The sequence below is a fragment of the Periophthalmus magnuspinnatus genome, chromosome 11 (assembly GCF_009829125.3).
Source record: "Periophthalmus magnuspinnatus isolate fPerMag1 chromosome 11, fPerMag1.2.pri, whole genome shotgun sequence".
Classification (NCBI taxonomy): Eukaryota; Metazoa; Chordata; class Actinopteri; order Gobiiformes; family Gobiidae; genus Periophthalmus; species Periophthalmus magnuspinnatus.
This window is the reverse complement of record NC_047136.2, coordinates 11,820,014-11,841,947: the sequence shown is the minus strand read 5'-3', so window position 1 is coordinate 11,841,947 and position 21,934 is coordinate 11,820,014. Positions and strand designations below refer to the sequence as shown.

Below are 21,934 nucleotides of genomic sequence, written 5' to 3'. Positions count from 1 at the left end.
AGAGCGCAACAGGCGGCAGCCACAGACACCCACGTCAGGTTATCCCAATCGCACTTCGAGAAGCACCCAGAGCCTCCCACTACATCATCGCTACAGCAGCACCCAGAAGCGGAGAAGGGGAGGGCGATTCCTGTGTGCACGGTGTATTGGTGTCTATTGGAATGTGTGTGTAAGTGTGTAAAGTGTGAGTGTTTACGCCTCTTGGTCTAAGGCGCACCTCCACTTCTCATTGGTTGGAAGGTGCGGCCGTCGCGTGCGTATGGCAGGGGCCGGAAAAGACCAACTCGGTGCACACAGACGGGTTTGCACAACATTAAACGTGAAAATCCACAGTCCACCACCTACTGTTCAGCTGCCCGCGTGTGTCATTTTCATTTGAGCCTGCATATTTAATGAGAACTGTTGCATTTGGCTGTGGTGCATGCCAAAACTGCCTTCCAATGTTATTTGAAGAATGATATTTTAAACATCCTCCTCTGTTAATATGCATTGAATAATTAATATATACATTAAGCCCACGTGAGGTAAAAATATATTAAATGGCAATATTCCTCTATGACATCAGCACATATATTTGCATACTTTGTGTATTAAAAATATACAGAAACAATGCCTTATTTCTAAACTTTTTGGATGTATAGTTTAACATATTCAGGACTGACTTTTTTTTCCTTATAATACATATAAAGACGAAATCATATATCAGAATTGAAAAGGTCTTCATGTGTCTCCCATTATGAATCAGTATGTGACATTACAACTGTGACCAAACCCTTTAAAACTATATTGCTATTGAAAGTCAATTGTCTAAACTTGCTTTTGTAACTTTTGGATCTTAAATGGTGAAAAATCAATGTTACTAAACCCCTTTTAAACATCAGCATGACAGTGAAATACTACTGTAGCATTATGTCATCGATGTCCCCTCGACCTGCCTCAAGCTCCCTGTTAAATCGTATACAGTTTTTCTAGCTCCCCCGGGAACAATAGAGCTTTTCATTGCGTCCAGCCGCCGGTGCAGCGTACACACAGTGATGCCGCTCGCATCCTCTTTCCGGTGCCTTTAGCTCTGGCGTTGATATCTGCGTGGTTTGCTGTTCACAATGCTCCAGCAGCCTCAGTGGTCCCTCCCTGTATACAGCCCTCCCCGCCTCGACTGTCTCCCTCCTCCCTGCGTTTTCTGACACAACCGAATCTCACACTTTCGCCTCCTCCACAGCGCACACACTCCCGGCGCCCCTCCCGTCCCCGCGCCTCTCTTGCTGTCTCATTCACTCGCTACGCCATCCACGCACCGACTTGGGAGGGGCGGGGTTGGATATATACTTCCACGAGCAGGCCACGAGCTTCACTGAGACTGGACCCACTTGCAGTGCAAAGACCACAAGCGAGAAGACTCCGAAGCCGGGAGTAGAAGTACCAACACTTTTGGAGCTTAGAAAGACAGGCGTTATCACTGATTTTTATTCACTTTCACGGACTGTCTGCTAGTTTGGAGCTCCGAAACAAGCCAATTCGCAACGCTACGCTATATTCCTCTGGATATAGCATCTAAACCTTGTTGGTAGTAAACTCTTTGGAGTTTGGTAAGAGTCATTTATAATTTCTTTGCTTGTGAGAGTGGACTGCACTGAAACTTGGGACACTCGACCCTGAAACTTTAAGTTTTGGGTCGTTGGGGCTTGGACCTGCCTGGCGCAGAGCAAGACTTTTCCGCCGCGAAAAGTTCTTCTTTTTGGCCAGACTTCCTCCACTGCCCGCTGAAGAAAGATCTGAAGACTTCGAGTCAAGAGTTTTTGAGTTTTTCTCAGTCGCTGCTACCCAAAAGAGGGATAGAGAGCAACTGACGACGAGATTTCAAAAATACGTGGCAAGGTAAGAGAAAGTTACTATTGCAATGTACTGTGTGCTTTTGTAATTCTCCTGTGTGCTGCTTTTACGCACTGGGATCCGTTTTGTCTGATGTTTGATGCAGTCTGACTTGTCGCTGTCCACGGTGCTGAAACTTTTTGAAACTGTGCTCTACTTGTTTGCGCGCTGTTTCCTTCATGGTTTCTTTACCTAGCTCTTGTACTTATTGTGTATCACTGCTGTTTGAGTCTCCGATGTGAACTATACGGCTTCAACAAAGGAATTTGAAGAACGAAACTTACAACAACGCAACAGGTTACAACTGAGGGAGAGCGGCTTGCACCTGCAGAGCTATGACATACCTTTCAAACACATATGTTATATGAAACACAATTATTTTATTCACACATACAAACAAGGACTCAAAAAAGTTAGCTTGTTACACAGGACCAAATTCCTTAGAAGTTATTCAGACCAATTTATTTTACATTATACTGTATATATGATTTGTCTTATAACATGCACACAAAGCCATATGTCTATAGTCAGCTTCATATATCCTATAATATTTTACGCAAATGCAAAGTCAGTTATTTAAATACAAAACCAAGTTCACTACATTTTTGACTTAAAATATTGACAAAAGTCCATACAGGACACACAATTATGATTCATACTTATAGTACTTACTAGACTCTATTTGTCTAGGTCTTAACACCTGCATGCAATCTTCAGCATATTTGAATGTTTGCTGTGTCCACTATAAATGCTGTTTTGTGCTGTTGCATGCATTTAAGAACAACAAAGCTGCAAACAGAGTGGTCTGTTTTTTGCTGCACGTGTGCTATTGTCAGCCTTTGGGGAACAGAAAATGGTCAGCAATTGTACGATGAGAAATGAGCTGCAACAATTTTACCCAAGTTTGCAAAAGAAGAGACAGCTGCGAGGAGTTGGAGAAATCAAAGGTCCATTTTCTGTGGGCAGTACAAACCCACTTCAACCTCCAACTGCGGCTTATATCGTCTTGTGACTGATAATCATACCTTTCATTACTTATAATAGAATAGGTAGTGGTCAGTGCTTCATTTGTACTAGGGCACATTGGGCTTGCATATACTCGCACAAGCAGGGAGCATGACGCCAGTAGTTATTTTGCAGATACAAACGTTTTTTTCTCACAGACTCCAAAGCTCCATAACAACAAACCTGCTGGTCTTTGGAGCTGAGGACAAATTCAATAGATGACGGTGTGAACAAATAAGAGAGAACGAGGAGGTGAAGGTGAGGGAGAAGAGTGGAGAGGGAAAAGTAGACTTAACAACAGCTGAACTCAGTTCACTGTGTGCCTCATCAAATGCCCATTCATGGAGCTTCCGGTCAGAGAAGGGAGGGGGAGTGAGGGTCTGGAGCAGTGGCTCTCAGGATGGGAGGGGCAGAGAGACAGACAACAGGGCAGGGAGGGGGCATGTGAAAGAGATGTGGTAATTATGAATTCTCTGCCTGAAAAGTGCAGGTGCTTCACCAACTGTGAGTCTCTCTATAGGCACTGGTACAGCTCAGCAGAGCCTCACTGCCTGTCTCTTCTGCTCCTTCCGGTAAACACTGCTCCAGTGTCTTTGGTTTATTTGATGCAGATGAAGCAAATGTGTGACAAAACCTTAAACGTGAGCAAAAGTTGTTGCTGAGCAACACTGTGCACAGTCTTAGGACTGCACCAAATAGCAGCTTTAAAAAAAACTTCATATTCCTGTGGACTTGTGCACGTTTGCATGGTAGAGCTTGTTAGGTGGTGAATTAAGGAGAGTTTTGAACAATGCACCACAGCGGGATGTGCAATAACACTTACAGTTTATTTGGGAGTGACTGCTTTTTACAAATAACAGAAATAACAGGCGTCCGTGGTTGCCCATAGCGATGGTGGCACGGACGTCAGATTGACGCACATGAACGTGTTTCAGTGCTGCGTGTGGGAGGAAAGAGCAGAGTGCCGAGATACCAACCTACTGTGAAGGACTGTAATTGCAGAGCGAGTGCAATTATGTCCGTAAGATTGGGCATTTTAGATCAGTGAGTCCGCCCGGAACGCGCTGATACTGATCACATGCAAATCCCTTATGCATAATACTTTCGCACAAAAGAGCCAATTAAAATGCACCAGATGAATAACGCAGAGATATATGTGGAGCTTTGTAACTGCACATTTGTCTCACATGAATCATCTTCTCTTCTGTTTGTTCCTCTTTCTCTGCAGCTCAAAGATGACAGTGTGTCTGATTTAAACAATTGGCATCTGAAAAGAGAGCTTGAGAAGAGTCAAAAGATCTCAAAGGAGTGCAGTAACTTGCAACAAAGAAGTTAAACCTGCTTTTACAAAGTTTTAAAGCATCTGTCAAAGCCGACCCAATGGAGCGGTCAGCTGTCTTCGGCCTGTCCTTGGCCCTTATCCTGGTTCTTTTCCATTTGACCTCTTGCACTCCCTCCGGCCCTGCCTCTCCTACCTGTGCCACACTGGAGCAGAGCAGATTCTTTGGCGTTTTCTCCTCCACCACGACTCTCTCTTCGGCTCCCTGCTCCTGGACCCTGCAGAACCCAGACCCTCGCCGCTACAGCGTTTACATGAAGATCACCAAACCAACCGTCACCTGCGTCCCCCGCCAAATCCGCACCTTTCAGTTCGACTCCTTCATCGAGACCTCTCGTACCTACCTGGGCATGGAGAGCTTTGATGAGGTTGTCAGGCTGTGTGATGCTTCTACTACTGTTACCTATCTTGAAGCCAGCAAGCAGTTCCTCCAAATGCGCAAAGTGGCACCAACCAACGCCTTGGAAGTTGTAGAGGATGTCAGCGAATTCAAAGCCGAATTCCTGGTGGTTGGAAAGAGGAACCCAAGCATGCCCGCGTGCCAAATGCTCTGCCAGTGGTTGGAGAAGTGTCTTAACAGCAGCACTCATGACTACCCCTGTGGCATCATGAACACCCCTTGCCAGTGCTGGGAGACCCCCAAAAGGAAGCCAGGAAGCTGCTACAGAGGAGGTGTCCTGGTCGAGAAGTGCCTACCTGCTCCCAAAGACAACGGGCGTGATGTTGAGATTATCAGTAAGTAACTTTTTTAATGTCTGGTAAGCAACATGCAAGTTCTTAATTGTTTGCATTGCTCTTTTGTATAAAAACTGCTAGACTAGGCATACAGAAAGGGTCCTGTTTAGCTAAAGGCAACCTAAATATCTGCCTGCACATGTCTTGGGGGTTAAAAATCCATGCTTACAAAACCTAAAATCCCATCAGGATAGACTGTGCATGCTGTTCACAAAAACTAATAAATAAATTTAAGGTGTTAAGGGAATCTTGCAGTGCACCTTGAGGATTAAGTGGTAAAACTTCCCACAGGCACATTCTCATTTGCCAGACGTCCATTTTGTCAAGTTGGTGCTGGGAAAAGAGTGTCTGCTCACTCAGTTTAAGGGGAGAGAGACAGACAAGGCATGTGTGTGTGCCGGCTAAAGAGCACAAAGACTTCACAGTCAGCTGTCAATAGAAATCGAAGCACGGTGCATGAGGTAACCATGGAAACGCACCTGTCACCTCTTATATGATGCAGTGAAAACTAACCTGCAGCGAAGTGAAAGTATTATACATTCTATATAGGTCAACTATGTGTGCTTTTATGTGGATTGACTTGTAGGCATGTCTAACCTTTTTATTCTCTTGTGTCTTGCAGAGGGTTGGGCCAATTGGGGGCGCTGGTCCGTGTGCAGCCAGGAGTGTGGTGGTGGAGTGCAAGTGCGTAGCCGTTCCTGTCAGCCCAACGAGGCTGCCTGTGAGGGGACTGTGGAGGAGGGACGGTCCTGCAACCCCCAGCCCTGCATTGGTAAGAACATCTGTCATTTTAGCTTAATTGAGGCACTTCTAACCCATGACAATAAACTTATTATGTTTTGGGTTTTTTTTCTCCCCAGGCAAAGAGCGAAGCAAGAGCTCAGGATTGAGGGCTATTGTTGGTGCAAGAAGAGATGATGTTCAGGGACTTGTTGCCAACCCAATAGGTAAAGACAAAATCAGGAGAATAAACTTATTCCATAATGAACAAATAGTTCATTAAGAAAAATTCAGGCTTAGTAATTACTATACTAATTAAGATGTAGTTATTAAAGTGTTATCAAGTTATAGCTACTCCTCACACTTTGGTTGTGATTTAGAGATTTTAACATGTTTTTTTTGTTTTTGTTTTTTTTTTTGTTAATAGATTCTCAAGCTGATGCCTGGACTCCTTGGAGTGCCTGCTCACAGACATGTGGAGAGGGCTGGCAGAGTCGTACCCGTGTCTGTGCCACTTCCGCTTTCTCTACTCAGTGTATTGGACCCCTCAAGGAGACCCGCCCATGCAACAACACTGCTATCTGCCCCGGTGAGATTACAGAACAGTACAGTACAGTACAGAACTGTAAATCTATACAAAACTAATGAAAATGTATCAAAAGTATGTGCAAAAGATAGCATTTTGCAAATAATTATGGCTACCTTTTAGATGCAGTACTCTTAGTTATTGTTCTCATAGTATAATTCTGAAATCATTTGAGCACGGTAAAGTTTGATAAATATTATATAGCTACTACTCCATCCAGTGGACACTTTCTGAACTGCATTTTCCCTTGTCTTTCTAGTGGATGGTGCCTGGGATGAATGGGCCCCATGGAGCTTGTGCTCTTCTACCTGCGGCCGTGGTTACCGTGACCGTGTGCGTACATGCAAACAGCCCGAGAACGGAGGAGAGCCATGCAGGGGCCCAACCAGACAGACCAAATTCTGCAACATCGCCGTGTGCCCAGGTACATACAGTGCTAAGGGGGCTGAATCATTTTGTTGTCCCTGGCGTTCAGAGCAGCAATTATGATCTAGTTCAATACCATTATAGTGATGAGAGACCGGAAGTAACAGCTGTAGAATCTGACTCACTCAGAGCATAAAGAGCGTTAGTCAGTGGCTTTATTATCCCTGTTGGTGACTCAGAGTGTTCATGGTCATTCCATATATCAGTGTTTCGCCTCCTACCTTTGTGCTAAAAGGATTTTTCAAACTTCAATTTCACAGTTACATTTCATCACTAGAAAGAAGATTATTTGGTGGCTTGTTATAACTTTTATATTCAGCATATCTTACTTTCTTATAAAAGTCCTGAGGTGAAAATTGGCAAGAAAATGGTCTTTAATTGAGAGCACAAAAGGTCAAAAAGCAGAATTACAAGTATAACCATCAACCTCCTAAGTATTTAAATCTTAATAAATTGAGTTCAAATTCAAGAGGGAAAAAGTAGGGCATGTTAAGTATTTCTCACTGTAAGCCTGCCTTTTGAAGTCTGCATCTTGAGGCTATAGCTTATCTTAACTCATTTTGGCGTTGCTTTGGCTCTCCCTAGTGGATGGACACTGGAATGAGTGGACTGCCTGGAGTACCTGCTCTGCCTCTTGCTCAAATGGGACCAGACAAAGGACAAGAGAGTGCAACGGGCCGTCCTATGGAGGCTCCGAGTGCCATGGCAGCTGGAAAGAAACTGACAACTGCTTCCTTAAAGAATGCCCTGGTAAAGACACTATCCCAAATCCAAAACATATTTATATAGTACAAACGGTGTTTAAGTTAATCTATTTTATGTGGTTTTAGTTGATGGACGCTGGCATGCATGGACCACCTGGGGCAGTTGCAGTAAGACTTGTGGTGGAGGCGTACAGCAAAGACAGCGAGTTTGTGAGGGTCCCTTCTTTGGTGGGGAGCCTTGCGATGGAGACAACCGTGAACAGAAAAAGTGCAATGAGAAGAGATGCCCTGGTTAGTGTGAACCCCATTAATACAGTGCACAACATCTGATTATAATACACAGTTCATGTACTAATTTGTGTACTTGTTGTTATAGAACCCCATGAGATCTGCCCTGAGCAAAACACAGGCGATATTGTGTGGAAGAAGACCCCTGCTGGCGAAATGGCTGCTATTCCTTGCCCCTCTGATGCTTCTGGTAAATACATGCAAAACAACCTCCAAATTTGACTTGTAAATTGGTAGACTATAGCTCATTATATCAATGTTTTGTTGTTTTTTTCAGGTCTAATTCTGCGCCGCTGCACCCTGGACGCTGTCGGTCTTGCCTTCTGGGAGAATCCAACTCACATCAAATGCGTTTCCAAGAACTATGAGAACATTCAGACCCTGGTAAGCAGCACAAACATGAAAGATGATTTGTATACTTATGGGTGATTATTTGAGGACTCTACCAAAAGCACACAATGTGAAAACACTAACATTAACTATCCAATTGTCTTGTTACAGTCCAGGGACTACAATGCCAAAGCGCATATGGGCCAGAGTGTAGATGGGATAGCTGAGGTGATTTCACGCCTTAGATTTTCCTCGGATGAAGGTGCTAAGTACAGCGGGGACCTGATGGCTGTTATGGATATCCTTAAAAATACCACAGACGTGTACAAAGCAACCCGTTTAAGGCTAAGCAACGCTGACGTAGAGGTACAAACAAGCTTAAAACTGTCAGACGAAAATAGTCTGTATAATTATCATTAGTCTTGTTTACTTACAAATGTATTTTTAATGATTTGCAGAACTTTGTCCAGACCATCAGCAACTTACTCAAGGAGGAGCACCGTGACAAATGGGAAGAGTCACAACTGGTACGTGATAAGAGAGTGTCTGTGTGAAAGTGAAAGTCAGGGAAAAAATATCATGTACTTGAGAGGTGAGTGAGAGGTGACAACCACAGGAGGCGTGCAAAGGTGTGAAAGATTGGGAACTTTGAGGGAACATTACATTTAAAATTGTGTTAACACTAGAAAGGGATTATTACTTTTTTATTAAGATGAATAGCTCTAATAACAAAATCATCACCCAAGTTAAATTACAAACAAACCACCAAATAATAAGAATGCAATGTGTTGTATGGAATAGGATATGGCAAATAATATTTTACTGCTGCAAGCTTTTTGTGAATTTCTATTGAATGATTCTTAAGCAAGATATTTGGAGATTAAGCCATAATGAATACACAAAATACAATGAAAGAAACAAGTACTAGCCACCTGTTGCATAACCAAAGAGATGCATTTCCGGGTTAAAACAGTATTTACATGTTTAGTAATCGAGCACAAAACAAACTAAAGCACACGTCAGTAGAGATAGAGTATACCCACATTTGTACGCAATTGGAAAATAGTTCAACTACTACATCCATTGCAATAAAGGGAAAAAAAGCACTTCAAGGTGACACATGGAGTGATTGAATCAGACCCAAATCAGTCCACCCACTCTGTAATCTGTGAGTTTAGGCACCATCCTACATGTCAGGGGCACTAGAGAAAGGGTCCGGAGACAGCACATGGCGTCCGAGTACACACCTTCACGCCCACATCGCTGCAGCTCTGCGTCAGAACACACGCAAGCGAGACAGCCCTCCCTTTCACCGTGTACGAGCGAGAGGAACAAATACAAAAAAGAAAAAGCCAGTATGAATCAGCTTGTCCATTTATGGTCTTAAGGAAGTTGTGCAGTTGCATAGCAGCAAAAGAAGTAGTTTTCTTCAAGCAAGGTTTCACAGCTTGTTGCAATGAATGTAGGACAGATTGTACAAAAAACAACCCAGCTAACTCATTTGTTGAGATGATAAAACATTGATGAATTTTGTATGTCATTTGTTACACAGATGGGCGCTAGCATCAAAGATTTCCTCCGCCTGGTTGAAGACTTTGTGAACATGATTGGTATGCAAATGAGCGGCTTCCAGGACATTTACGAAGTCACAGAAAATTTAGGTGAGTCCTCCGGCTGCCCCCCCTGCTCCCTCATCCAAGCGAGGAGAGAGCATCAATCTCTTTTACTTGCGAATGGGTGTCCTTACGAGCACAGCATAGTCCATCAGTTATACAGCAATGACAGGACAAGTTCCCTCTGCCCTGCTTCAAATGATGGGCAGCTGGTTCGAGCGTGTTTGGCATAGCACATAGATGCCCTTTGCACAGACTTATCAAGCTGTCACATACTGTAGAAACTGTAATTTTGACACCCTGACTCACTCGTGGTGCTATTCTCACTGATTTAGTTGCAAGAAAAAAAACTATTCTGGTCAGTTGTATGACGCAGGTGGCAACATTTTTCAAAAAACTTGTCAAAAAGTCCACTTGCTCACTCAACCTCCTCCATACAAGCTAAGTATTCATGACATTTTTCCACATTTTTTTTATTTTTTATCTTGCAGTGATGAGTATCCACAAGCGCCCCACCAGCACAAACTCCAATTTCACTTTTCCAGTAAAAGGGTGGAGGGGCATGTTGGACTGGGTCAGGAGCTCTGAGGAGAAAATCACAGTGAGCCGTGATGCACTGTCCCTTGAGCAAGCTGGTAAGAATAATGTACATTAATACGCAAATAGATGGTACAAGTATTCAAACACAGCTTGTAAGAACTAATGCAATTCTTCTTTCTAGATGGAAATGATGCGTTTGTGACTGGCATCGTCCTCTACAAAAACCTTGCATCCATCCTGTCCTTTCAGAGGTAATGCAATATTTTTCCCATTTGCACAAAGCTGCTGTTCCTTCATTCTAACACCAGATGGCGCACTTGCGTTACTACTTCTCATTTCATCTCACATTTTGCTTGACACCAGCAAATACCGCAGCTATGCAACAAATCCATGAGCATATCTGTTGTCTAGTTTTTTGCATTAACAGTATAATTCTTCTTTTTTTGCAGCAATGCCACCTTGTTTAACTCTAAAGTTGTGACAGTTATCGTGAGCCCGACTCCCAATCTGCTCTCATCTCCTGTAGAAATCGAGTTCCCACATCTCCACAATGTAAGTGCAACAATGAATTTTAATACAACGTTTTAATATTAATATCCAAATCATACAAGCCCCTTTCCTCCCTCCTCTTCTTGTTTACTCTGCACTGCCTGAGCTTGCTTGACATTTCCCTGACATTTAACAGTGACTTTAAATTTGTGTGAGGGGGGAAAAAAACTGCTAAGATCACACAGCAAACCAGATAGCATTAATTAGCTCCCAGCAAAATCATTTTTAGCATGTGTTATGGGGGAGTTAGGTGCAGAACGTGTTGAGCATTTGGATCATGGGTGACAGCTGATGCGTCTTGCACTTATAATACATTTATATAGGCTTCAAAATGTGCCAACCTACACATTTCCACACTTAACCTTTTGCTCTGATGTTATTTTTCCTGTAGGATACTATGAATGAGACTTGCCTGTCCTGGGATGAAAGTGAGAGGTAAGCACTGTTTAAGGTCATTTTACCACCACTCAATGTTTTATATCTTTGCAAGGCCTGCACAATATTCCAGTTTAAACATTTTCATTATAAGATCAGTGCAACTGAGCTACAAGTCTGTACTGGTTAATCAAAATATATGCCAGGAAATAATTATTGCTAAACCACTGAATTACAAGATTTCAATTGTGACCCAAATCTGCCATCATATGCAATGATAATCTAAATGAGCAGATTTTAAAGCTTTGCAATACTAAGATAAATCTAAAATACATACATGTTGTGCAGCCTGTTTTCTCATTGTTATGTTACTGATGTCTTCTTTCATTCATATCCAGACATGTGCTCATAAGTAACCCATTTATTCACCAGTAGTTCTTCAGTTTGCAGCGTGTCACTCATTCGGACATCTAGGACAGAAATGCCAAAACACGTTGACCCAGAAGCTTCAATCAACTGTCCAACGTGTTTTAGACGTGACATATAGATTAAAAATATGGCCATTTTAATCTTCTTCAAAACAAAGTTGAATGACACCTCCTTCCAGCTTAAAAAATACATTTAACTTTAGTATGGATCACACTACTGACAATACGGCGTTATTGTACATATCTTAATGCCATGATGATTAATGGAACTGGTATAAAGTAGATTTTACATTGATTTGGAGTAACTATATAAAGGTACAGTAGCAATTGATGGTCTGCCCTAGTACATAAGGTCTGAACAATTTGCATTTAGATAGATCTGCGTAAGAAGAGATACAAAATGGATAACAACCACCTTTTTTTGAACCTCAAAACAAACGTGAATAGAAAAGTCAACTGAAAGAGCAGTGACTAAACATAATTAACCATTTCAGATGGAGGCAAATTAGATCATTTTCGGGCAGCAGATTAGATTAATGACCGGATATAGACCACGGTGAAGCAATAGAGGTCATTTGGCTCCAGTATAATTTCTCAAGTTTCAAAGACAAAGTTGATTAGAAGAAAATTAGCCAATTAACTTGTTCTAATCAACTTAGATGATGACCCAAAGATGACAAATCCAGTGGCATATGGTTGTAGAGAGGGAGTATGACCGATCAGCTTTAGTTATTTCGTCCTTATTTTAGCCACACTGCTCTTTGGCACTTGGACATCTGCTGGTACTGCTGCTTGCACACATTGCCAAATCACTTGTTTCAATCACACTCAAAGTCATTACTTGTCATCATGAGTCTCTTGTGTTGTTTTGTAATGTCAAAAGTCATCCAGAAAGATTTGGGTATTTTTGGCATACAAGATGGAACAATTTGCCCCTTTATGAGCGTGCTACTCTGGTCTTCTGCTGCTAGTGATTACTTGTGGTAGAAGTAGGCTATTGATGACTGATTCCTGGATGCAAGAATAGAAAACAGCAAATAACCACTGATGGCACACACTGATTTCCTATTAAAGTCATGAGAATTTATTGTAATTTAACTCATTTCAGGTGGTTTAGTGTTATGTAAGCAGGTGTGGGGGGGCAAACAGGTGACCATCTTGTCCAGCCATGTTTTTCATCCCTAAAATGAAAGGAAATCAATATTCACCGTTCACACTCCAGCACTGTGTGAGATGTGAACACGCGCTCGCTTATCTCTCGCGCTCTAACCCGCTGTCTGTCTCCCTTCCTCTCCTCCTCTCCTCCTCTCCTGCTCTCCTTTTCCCTGTGCAGTTCCTCTCTGCTCGGGTCTTGGTCTGCTCGGAGCTGCAGAGCGGTGCCCGTCCATTCATTCAGAACCAAATGCGTGTGTGACAGCCTCTCCACCTTCGCCATTTTAGCTCGCGTCAACTTCGATTCGGTAAGATTTCCGCACCTTTCTTAAGCTTTCTGCCCACGTACGTCTGTGATAGCGCCTTGTGTGATGCACCGTGAGTGTGAATGCAGTAGATACATGCTGCTGCTGTTGTTTTTTTGTTTGTTTGTTTTTTTCGTCCTATTGCTTTGTCTTGTCCAGGTGTCGCTCATTTGACACATCGCGCTTTTATCGATCAGCGTGTAATGCAATTGTAATCGATAATTACGCACAAAAAAACACATTAAGCACGATCTTTCACCGCAATCCTTAATGCAAAACACATGAATGCATTTTAATTACTGACACGCGTATTGATACGCATTTGCATAACTGAAAACTTGACAATTGTTTGTTCAAATTACGCATGCACCATTACGCATGTCTTATACTACTGTTATTGCGGCAAATAGTTTATATTCAAATCATTTTTATGCAATGCGGACAAGACAATGTAATTTCCCCCAGTAGACTGTTTCTCTCGATAAGATGCTGCTGGCTCTCCTGTTGCCTTGGTAACGGCTTCTGCAGCGCGAGCTCGGCCTGTGCCACTTTGATAAGTGAGCTGCTCGCGGGCAACAATCAGGGGCAGTATGCGGACCATAGGCTGCGTATCTGTGTCCAAATAGCCTCTGGGATAAAAGAAAATAGCGTGTTTTTCTTTTTTGTTTTTTGCTTTTTTTTCAGCTATATAATCAACAGATGTTTAATACCAACCAAATGCAGTTATCTATCCACTGCAGACACTGTAATCTTATTTACATAGCTATTATTCCTGTCCCTTTTTTCCTATTCAATGCACGCTCCAATAGTACAAAAAACATCTGCGCACATCATGCTGCCTGTGTGTGCCAATATCTGTTTGAATTCTATATTAGATCAGCTATGCTCCCCCTCCTCTTCTCCTCCTTTCCTTGTTTCCTCTCTCCTATGTCCTATCTCCATGTTTGCTCACAAGTCTGGAGATGGACCAATGAAACTCAATTGTCTGGTCATGCTCTGATAGTTACCCCCCTCCATTTTCCAGTCATTTTGATGTGGACATTTTGAAAAACGTATTTATAACACATGGTATACATTATAGCTGCCTGTGTTGGACAATACAGAAAGCGTTTAATAGCTTTGATTTATAGTGATTTCAAGGCCCACTGGGAACCAACCCGCTTGTCAGTACAGCAGATGCCCTTGACCGCCAATTACTCTCACTCACATTTAGTTTAGCTCTGAAAAATTATCACAACTGACTTCTTTTCACTCCAGTCAAGCAGCTTAGCCTGATTTTCGATTTAAAAATAACAAATTTGAGGTCAAGGACATCAAGATGGAAGAAGACAAGAGCTATGTATTTGGGTCACAAACTGGATGTCTAGTCCCCTCTCACTGTCCCCAACGGTACATCATGATCAACCCAGATAAAGAGTGAAAGGGAACATAGTGTATTCTCTGGAGTGTTTTGGTAAAGTCAGAAGCGAGGAAACATCTTGCGCCTTCTTTTGCCATCTGCTTTAGGGGCACACGTGATAAAACCAAGAGAGAGGTATCTTTTTTCCTTTCCAACAAATTTGCCACACTAAATTAGGTTTTGGCTGCCATGGGCTTGCCTACACAGCTGTGCTATCATATCAGAAAATCCTGTGTGGAGGGAGCTCATTTTGAGGAATCCGTAATAAGCCACAATATTAAAATTCTTAGACATTATCAACAACGGTGAGCGCATTAGACAAAATTACTCTCATGCAGTTGCAATATAACAATTTATGGTCTTCATAAATCAAACCAAGGCCAAGGCTCGTCTATTCTTTCCCCTCTAACAGTGATAATTTGATACCTCCAGATTTATTACAGCTGAGGACATTTTGCACCTTTTCCTCCCTTTTTTCCCCTTTTAACACCTCAAAATCCCTAATTTTAAACACAGTCACACCATTTGTCAGTGCATATTTCAGCTCATAGCCATGCACTGCGATGACAGCCTTAATCAAAGGTGTTATATTACCTTCAAATCTTATAGAAGCCATTACTGAACATGCAGAGATGAAAATCACATTGAAGCTATAGTTAAAGTAAACTGGGATTTCTGGAACCAGGATTGTGTGGTCATGATAGGATAAGAAAGATTCAAAGCTACTGTTTAAAATCATGAAGACGGGTAGTGTACTACATAGGTAATAATTGTCCTCCTGTTCCTGCTGTGAAGTATAAGGAAAATATATAGCACATTTGGCCACACAATTAGAGAAGTCTAGTCTTGATAAGTCTGAATTTTGCAACATTAAATAAAAAATATATAATAATTACTATTAGTATATATACGAACTACACTCATTACTATACTATGCTCATTTATAATCTCAATACAAATTTCTCTTAAAATGATTGAAGTTTGCAACATTATTAATTTATACGCACCATAAACCATCCCTGTTAATCATTACACAACATCGTAATTTCTTAGCTTTATTGCCCAGCTCTTAACACCCAATTGAGCCAAGTGCCTGAATGCCACTGGGAAATACTAGATCAAGATGTCTGACAATGATTAGAAGCCTGGTGTATAGGTCAATTTAACCCCACACGGTTGCACCTTGGGGAATTAAATGACCACCCATCCCCACTCACTCCACATGCTACTATGGCTGCTTATATGAGATAGATATATATGGCTAGATTTTCTCGTCTACTACGCCTCATTTGCTGACTCAAAGGCTCCACTGGACAAACGCAGTGACCCTAGCAATTTGTTTAGTTTGCCTTTCCATCTTTTTTTGACATGTTCACCTTGGGGTAACCTTGCCCCGTTGTTGGCCTGGTTGTGCCATTCAAACATTGGCCTAAAGGAGACAAACTGTAGAGTAGGGATATGTGTGCGTGCGTGAATGCCTAGAAGTACATGTCAGGATTTCAATGCTTCTTCTTTGTCTATAAACTAGCTATAACCAGGCATTTGCCCCTATTTTTTTCTTGTATGCAGATCATGGACAAGTCGCTACTACCCTCCGTGACGCTCATTGTTGGCTGTGGGGTCTCCTCTCTCACCCTGTTACTTCTCATCATCATCTATGTGTCCGTATGGAAGTAAGTACAACTCTAAACTCTTCGCAGCAAGCTGTTTTTCCAACAATTTATTAAACTCTTTTCCATTTTTTCCCAGGTATATTCGTTCTGAGAGATCTGTTATCCTTATCAACTTCTGCCTCTCCATCATCTGCTCAAACGCCCTCATTCTTGTTGGACAAACTCAGGCTCGTAACAAGGTAACGCGTCCTATCTCAAAGAACTTGCAGTAACTTCTCCCTTTAGTTAACTTCATCACTTAACACTTATCTCTCCTATTTCCTATCTCCTTCCCTTGTGTCCTACAGGTGGTGTGCACTCTGGTGGCTGCCTTCCTCCATTTCTTCTTCCTCTCTTCTTTCTGTTGGGTGCTGACAGAAGCTTGGCAGTCCTACATGGCTGTCACTGGTCGTCTGCGCAACCGTATTATCCGCAAGCGCTTCTTGTGCCTTGGCTGGGGTAAGACACATCCCTGCAGCTTGCTTATGTTTACTTTTCATTTTTTGTTTAAAATATCTCACCAATTGATTCAATGTACTTGTTAAACTAATCTCTTTTGCTTATTTTGTATCTTATAGGGCTGCCTGCATTGGTCGTGGCTGTGTCTGTTGGCTTCACAAAGGCAAAGGGATACGGCACTGTCAACTAGTAAGTTTTCAATTAATTATTCAGCACAACTTCATAATAATTACACCTTTGTTAGTCTTAATTAAGCATAAATAGTTTAATAATGATTCAGGCTTATTAGCGACTATATTAAGGGGTTAGAATTTATGTTACTAACTAACTAAGGCTTTTAATACTTCTAGTTTAAGCTTCTATTTTAAGCTCAAAATATCTTTTCTTTTTCCAGTTGCTGGCTATCTCTTGAAGGCGGACTCCTGTACTCTTTTGTTGGCCCCGCTGCCGCTGTTGTCTTGGTATGTATAAAGCCCAAAGCACTGTGAAATACATTTCTCTATAGCTTATAAATGCATTATCAGTTATTACCTCACCTAATCCTTATCGCTTCTTCTTGCACACAGGTGAATATGGTCATTGGTATTCTGGTCTTCAACAAGCTGGTGTCCAAGGACGGCATCACCGATGTTAAGCTGAAGGAGAGAGCAGGGTAGGTCCTATTGATCTGCTTAGAACCCTTGTCACAACTATTACTGGTTTATTGATAATGCAGTTTGATTATCACATAAAAGAATCAGTTGTAATGAAAGTAGTTAATCATTCTGCTTATGTTTTTTTTCTGCAGGGCCTCTCTATGGAGCTCTTGTGTAGTTCTGCCCCTTCTGGCCCTAACTTGGATGTCTGCAGTCCTAGCTATCACCGACCGCCGCTCTGCCCTCTTCCAGATCTTGTTTGCCGTTTTCGACTCCCTGGAGGGCTTTATCATTGTCATGGTGCACTGCATTCTCCGCCGTGAGGTAAGTAATAAGATAGATTAGCCAGAAAATGAGACAGGATAGTTTGTTTTTGCCATTTCTTTTATGGAGGTTACAAGGCCTGTGATTAAAAAGCTATCTCCACTGTCTATTAGGTCCAAGAGGCTGTAAAGTGCAGAGTAGTGGACCGCAAGGACGATGGTAACGGAGACTCTGGCAGCTCCCATCACAACAGCCACTCACAGCATATGGTAAATATCTTGGCTTTCTGCCTTTTTAATGTCTTGAGTGCTTTTTTTTTTTTTTTGCATTTTTACCTCTAAATTAATATATGCACATAGTACTCTTGGGCTAATCAGAGTTATTTTTCATTCTTTTATCAGCAGTCTGACAATGAAAAGGATGGCGATTCAAGCAGACAAGGTAAGACTACTCTCTCATTTGCCTTAACCATTTTTCCATTTACATTAACATAAGAGTCACATTTGAGAAGTTGGATAGATTTGTCAAACCTAAATGGCTTTTACTTTCTGACTCTGAAGGCATGAAGAGCTCCTCTGAGGAGAAGATGGGCCCTCCCCAGATGCCCCTTCCCATGGGGTCCAACTTCCACACCCTGCCTTCCAAACCAAGCAAGAGCCACATGCAGGCTGTCCCAGAATACTCCAGCCACACCCTAACTCTCAAACGGGATAAGGGGCTTGTCGCTGGAGGCATGGACCCAACATGCGGCAAACCAGTCTACGTTTGCGAAGGCGAGCTTTTCCAACAACTAGATGCTGATTTAGCTCGTGTCCAAGCGGAGGGGAGCATGTCTGACGGAAGTGGGTACATCCTTATGCCTAATACAACATCAACTCTACGCAAAGCAAAAGACGATCCAACCAAGTACAACATCGCCGTAGAGCAGATGCCCCAAGCTAGACTTATGCATCTCGGAGGGCCATTCGCAGAGCCACAAGCCGCTTTTGGGATCCAGGGTATTCCCCCGGATCAAGTCAGCATGTCCTATTCGGAACGGGACTCCCCAATCCAAAACATCCACAACATGTCCAGCGAATCACACATCACCCACAGCAGCCTGGAGAACACTTTCGAATCTATGAACTCCATGATGTCCAAGAGTGAGACCATCTCAACGCTATCAATGAGCTCTCTGGAGGTAGCTATCATTTCAAATTATTTAAATAATAAAGTTTGGTGCCGTTTTTACGAAATTAAACCTAAACGCAGTGTGCTTTCTTTATGCATTGCAGAGGCAGAAATCCCGTTATGCTGAGTTGGATTTTGAGGTAAAATATTACTTAATCAATTCACTCTCAACACTTAAATGTTTGGGCTTTTTCTAATCATTCGCAACTTGTTTTTGTAGAAAATAATGCACACCAAGAAGCGCCACCAAAACATGTTTCAGGACCTCAACAGGAAGCTACATCATGCTGAGAAAGACCGTGAGTCGCCAGCTTCAGATAGCAAGGTAAATATCCAGCAATGTTCAAGATTAGCATCCATTGTCCATTATTCATAAGAATCTACAACTGGAACAAAATCATGCAAGAGGCAAATCTAGTGAGAAGATATGAATAATGGGTTAAAATGACCTGTAAACAACCATAATGTATTGTATTGTGTGGTTGTGGATACATGGAGGTCATTTGAATAAGGCTGTGTATTTTCTTCCTTCTTACAGTCTGTGAGATGGAGTGTCTCTTCTGGAGGAAGTGACAAAACCAACCACAGCGTGAGTGTTATATTACAACCTCACACTCATAAGAATACTGCTTATAGGCACACAGCAATGGGAAGACATAGGAGACCGCTGCTAAATGAGTTACATTTGTATTCCCAATGCAAAAAAACAGCCCATAGAGTTTCAAATTAATTCAGGTTTTGAGTTGGTGCAACATTTTGAAGCGAACACTTTTCCCATCCTATTTTTAAGACTTTTCTATAAATAAGTAAATATTTAATAGACATAAGACAATAGAATTTACTTTATGTATTTGAAATCAGTACTTAACTTAAGGTTAAGTTCCCAACATAACAAAGATATTAAACTGTTGAAAGTTCTACCATAGAATTTTTACTCAGTTTTAAACTATGGAAAATTTTCAACCCAACACAACCTATATTTTAAACCAACGAATGTTTGCTTTTTACTTACAAAAAAGATAATTGTATAATAAAGTGGTTCATTATTTTCAGAGCTATATAATATGGACCCAACACAAATGCCTCAAGCTAGAATAATTTTCCAAAATCACTTTCATAATCACACTTACCACTGATATAATGAACCCCATTTCATATTTGATTAAAAAACCTAGACTAACTTTGATGAGAAACACCAGAAATACTCAAGTGTCTTTTGTCTCTCTCTTTAGGACAAACAGCAAGCTTCAATGGAGAGGCCATGGGAAGGAGTCCGTGGTATTCCGCAGTCACCTCCCGCTTGGGTACGGAAAGACATGGAGCCTCTCGCCGCCTCGCCTCTGGAGCTGCACTCGGTCGACTGGGAGAAAACCAGCACCACTATCCCTATGGTGGGACAGGACATTATCGACCTGCAAACCGAAGTCTGAGGGGAACAATGGAGGCGTAATGCAAGCTTCCTCATGTCACCTCGGCTACCTTTTACCATTATGGGATCCTATCTTAAGGATTCCAAAGGGTGGAAAGAAAAAGTAGGTCCCAGAATCTGTGTCTTCAAAGCTCTCCACCTGAGCAGAATGGGGGTAAGGATGGAGAGAGGGATGGTGGATGCTGGCGAAGTTTTTGTGCTGGGATGTTAAATGTAGCTTCACTGTTGTGGACTTAAAGCATCTCCTGTCAGAGTGCTGTCAGAAGTGCGGAGATGAGTGGTGTCCACTGACCAGGACTGGGCTGTGGCGTCATCTCACTCTTCGCCCGGAGTTTCCCTGAACCCATCGTGGTCAGAAGATGTGGTTGACATATCTGTGCTTCTTTTTTCCTTCAACTCAGCTTTGGAAAAAAAAAATACTTAACAATATCAAAATGGTGGTGCGTCCTCCCTGCTTCTTGAGGGGGGTGGCCACCACACAAACAATGGCTGCTTTTATCTCTCAGCCTCAGAGTTACCTTCCATTAAACTACAAGGCAAGAGAGCAAAAAGGACTACTTCTCATCAACTTGGGAGGCCGACTGCATTTGGGACGAAGGGCACACATGTTTAGTTTTATTTAGTCTGTCTTGCTTCTCACTTGGACTGATCTAAACAGAGACTCTCTGAGAGACTGTAGAGCCAAAACTCCAATAGTTATTATTACAATGATTATTGTCAGTGTTAAAATTATATATTCTGATTACCTGTTGTAATCTTTCTTTCATCCACGACTGTCCACCACAAATTAAATTATTTTTTGTTTGGACCTGTGTGATGTGTTGTGGGCCCATATGGACTGCATTGGGACAAACGACTGCGTGGTGATGGTTCGGTGAATGACCCGAATGTCCTGGTTTTGTTTTTGCTTTTACCAAAATACCAGCACCAGGATGAACATAGACTCTCACACTAGAAGAGCAGTGCACTCTGGGATACGCTGGCTGGCTTGTGAGGCCTAGCCTCCATTTAAGTGGCACAAGATGCAGGCTCTTCCATGTGGTATTTGAGGATTTGGGTTCGATTTGGACATCGCCCCTTTGTTTCTCAGCCTTGCAGGACTCTGGACTGAGACTTCTGCTGTAGCTTCCACGGCAGCAGGTCTTCTCGACTTCAACACATTTGTGTTTTAGCCATCAGTGTGAATAGTGCAATATGATGGATGCTTGATGCTCAAGCAAGACCAATATTATGAGATATATTAGGCAGTTTTTCTTACCAATGTTTCAAACTTTTATACCATCTCCCTCATATAGATGCTTTATGATAATATTGTATAACAAATCTGTTTTAGTAATTCAAAGAATTCATTCACTAGAGATTTGTTAGCACATGGCTCCTTGTACAGAGCCTCTGTGACAATAGATAATTGTTCTTCAATAACTTCATTTGAATGAATGAACTTGACTGTGCTCCAGGATGAATCAGACCTCATGTCTCTGTCCAGTGTTTTTTAAACCTGTCAGTAACTCAGTATGTAACCAGCCGACCCTCAGCCCATACCTCGAGTTACTTGTCTGAAGCCATTTGTATTTCCTGTCCCTTTGTTTTGTATGTTACCTCTGTAATGTACAGTTTTCACAGCACAAAGTGAATGTTGATCATTTTTAATAAAACAAAACTATATTAAATTAAAGATTTCTCTTTGCTTATTATTCTATAGATGTTTCTACTGAGAGTGGTATGACTTAAGGGCATATGGTTTGATGGAGACAGACGCTCTTAAAAATAAAACTAAATCAAAGCTAAATGTCAGAGAGGAGGAAAAAGAGACAGAACACGGAGAAGTGGGGCTGTGATGTTTCTCATAACTCCGGCGAAATTTAACGCCTAAGGCAGCTCTGTGCTCCCTAAATATAGACATGATTTGCAGGTACAAAAAGCAGCCTTCTCTTAAGATGATAAAAGTGCAATTCTGCTCTG

General features: G+C 42.0%; 1 protein-coding gene across 1 annotated transcript; it reads left to right on the top strand.

The window, feature by feature from the left end:
• The first annotated feature begins 1,439 nt into the window (after positions 1–1,439).
• On the top strand, positions 1,440–21,587 carry LOC117378494 (adhesion G protein-coupled receptor B1-like). Its single transcript, XM_033975102.2, has 32 exons — positions 1,440–1,875; positions 4,103–4,948; positions 5,571–5,720; positions 5,809–5,895; positions 6,096–6,257; positions 6,514–6,678; positions 7,266–7,430; positions 7,511–7,675; positions 7,761–7,862; positions 7,950–8,056; positions 8,174–8,368; positions 8,461–8,529; positions 9,555–9,663; positions 10,107–10,250; positions 10,337–10,406; positions 10,605–10,707; positions 11,096–11,139; positions 12,841–12,967; positions 15,933–16,036; positions 16,113–16,215; positions 16,324–16,474; positions 16,594–16,663; positions 16,869–16,935; positions 17,041–17,126; positions 17,262–17,433; positions 17,547–17,642; positions 17,775–17,814; positions 17,934–18,553; positions 18,648–18,683; positions 18,764–18,868; positions 19,082–19,132; positions 19,776–21,587. The coding sequence occupies exons 2-32, from the start codon at positions 4,255–4,257 to the stop codon at positions 19,971–19,973; spliced, it is 4,557 nt and encodes a 1,518-aa protein (XP_033830993.1). The 5' UTR covers positions 1,440–1,875; positions 4,103–4,254; the 3' UTR covers positions 19,974–21,587.
• The last annotated feature ends 347 nt before the right edge of the window (positions 21,588–21,934 follow it).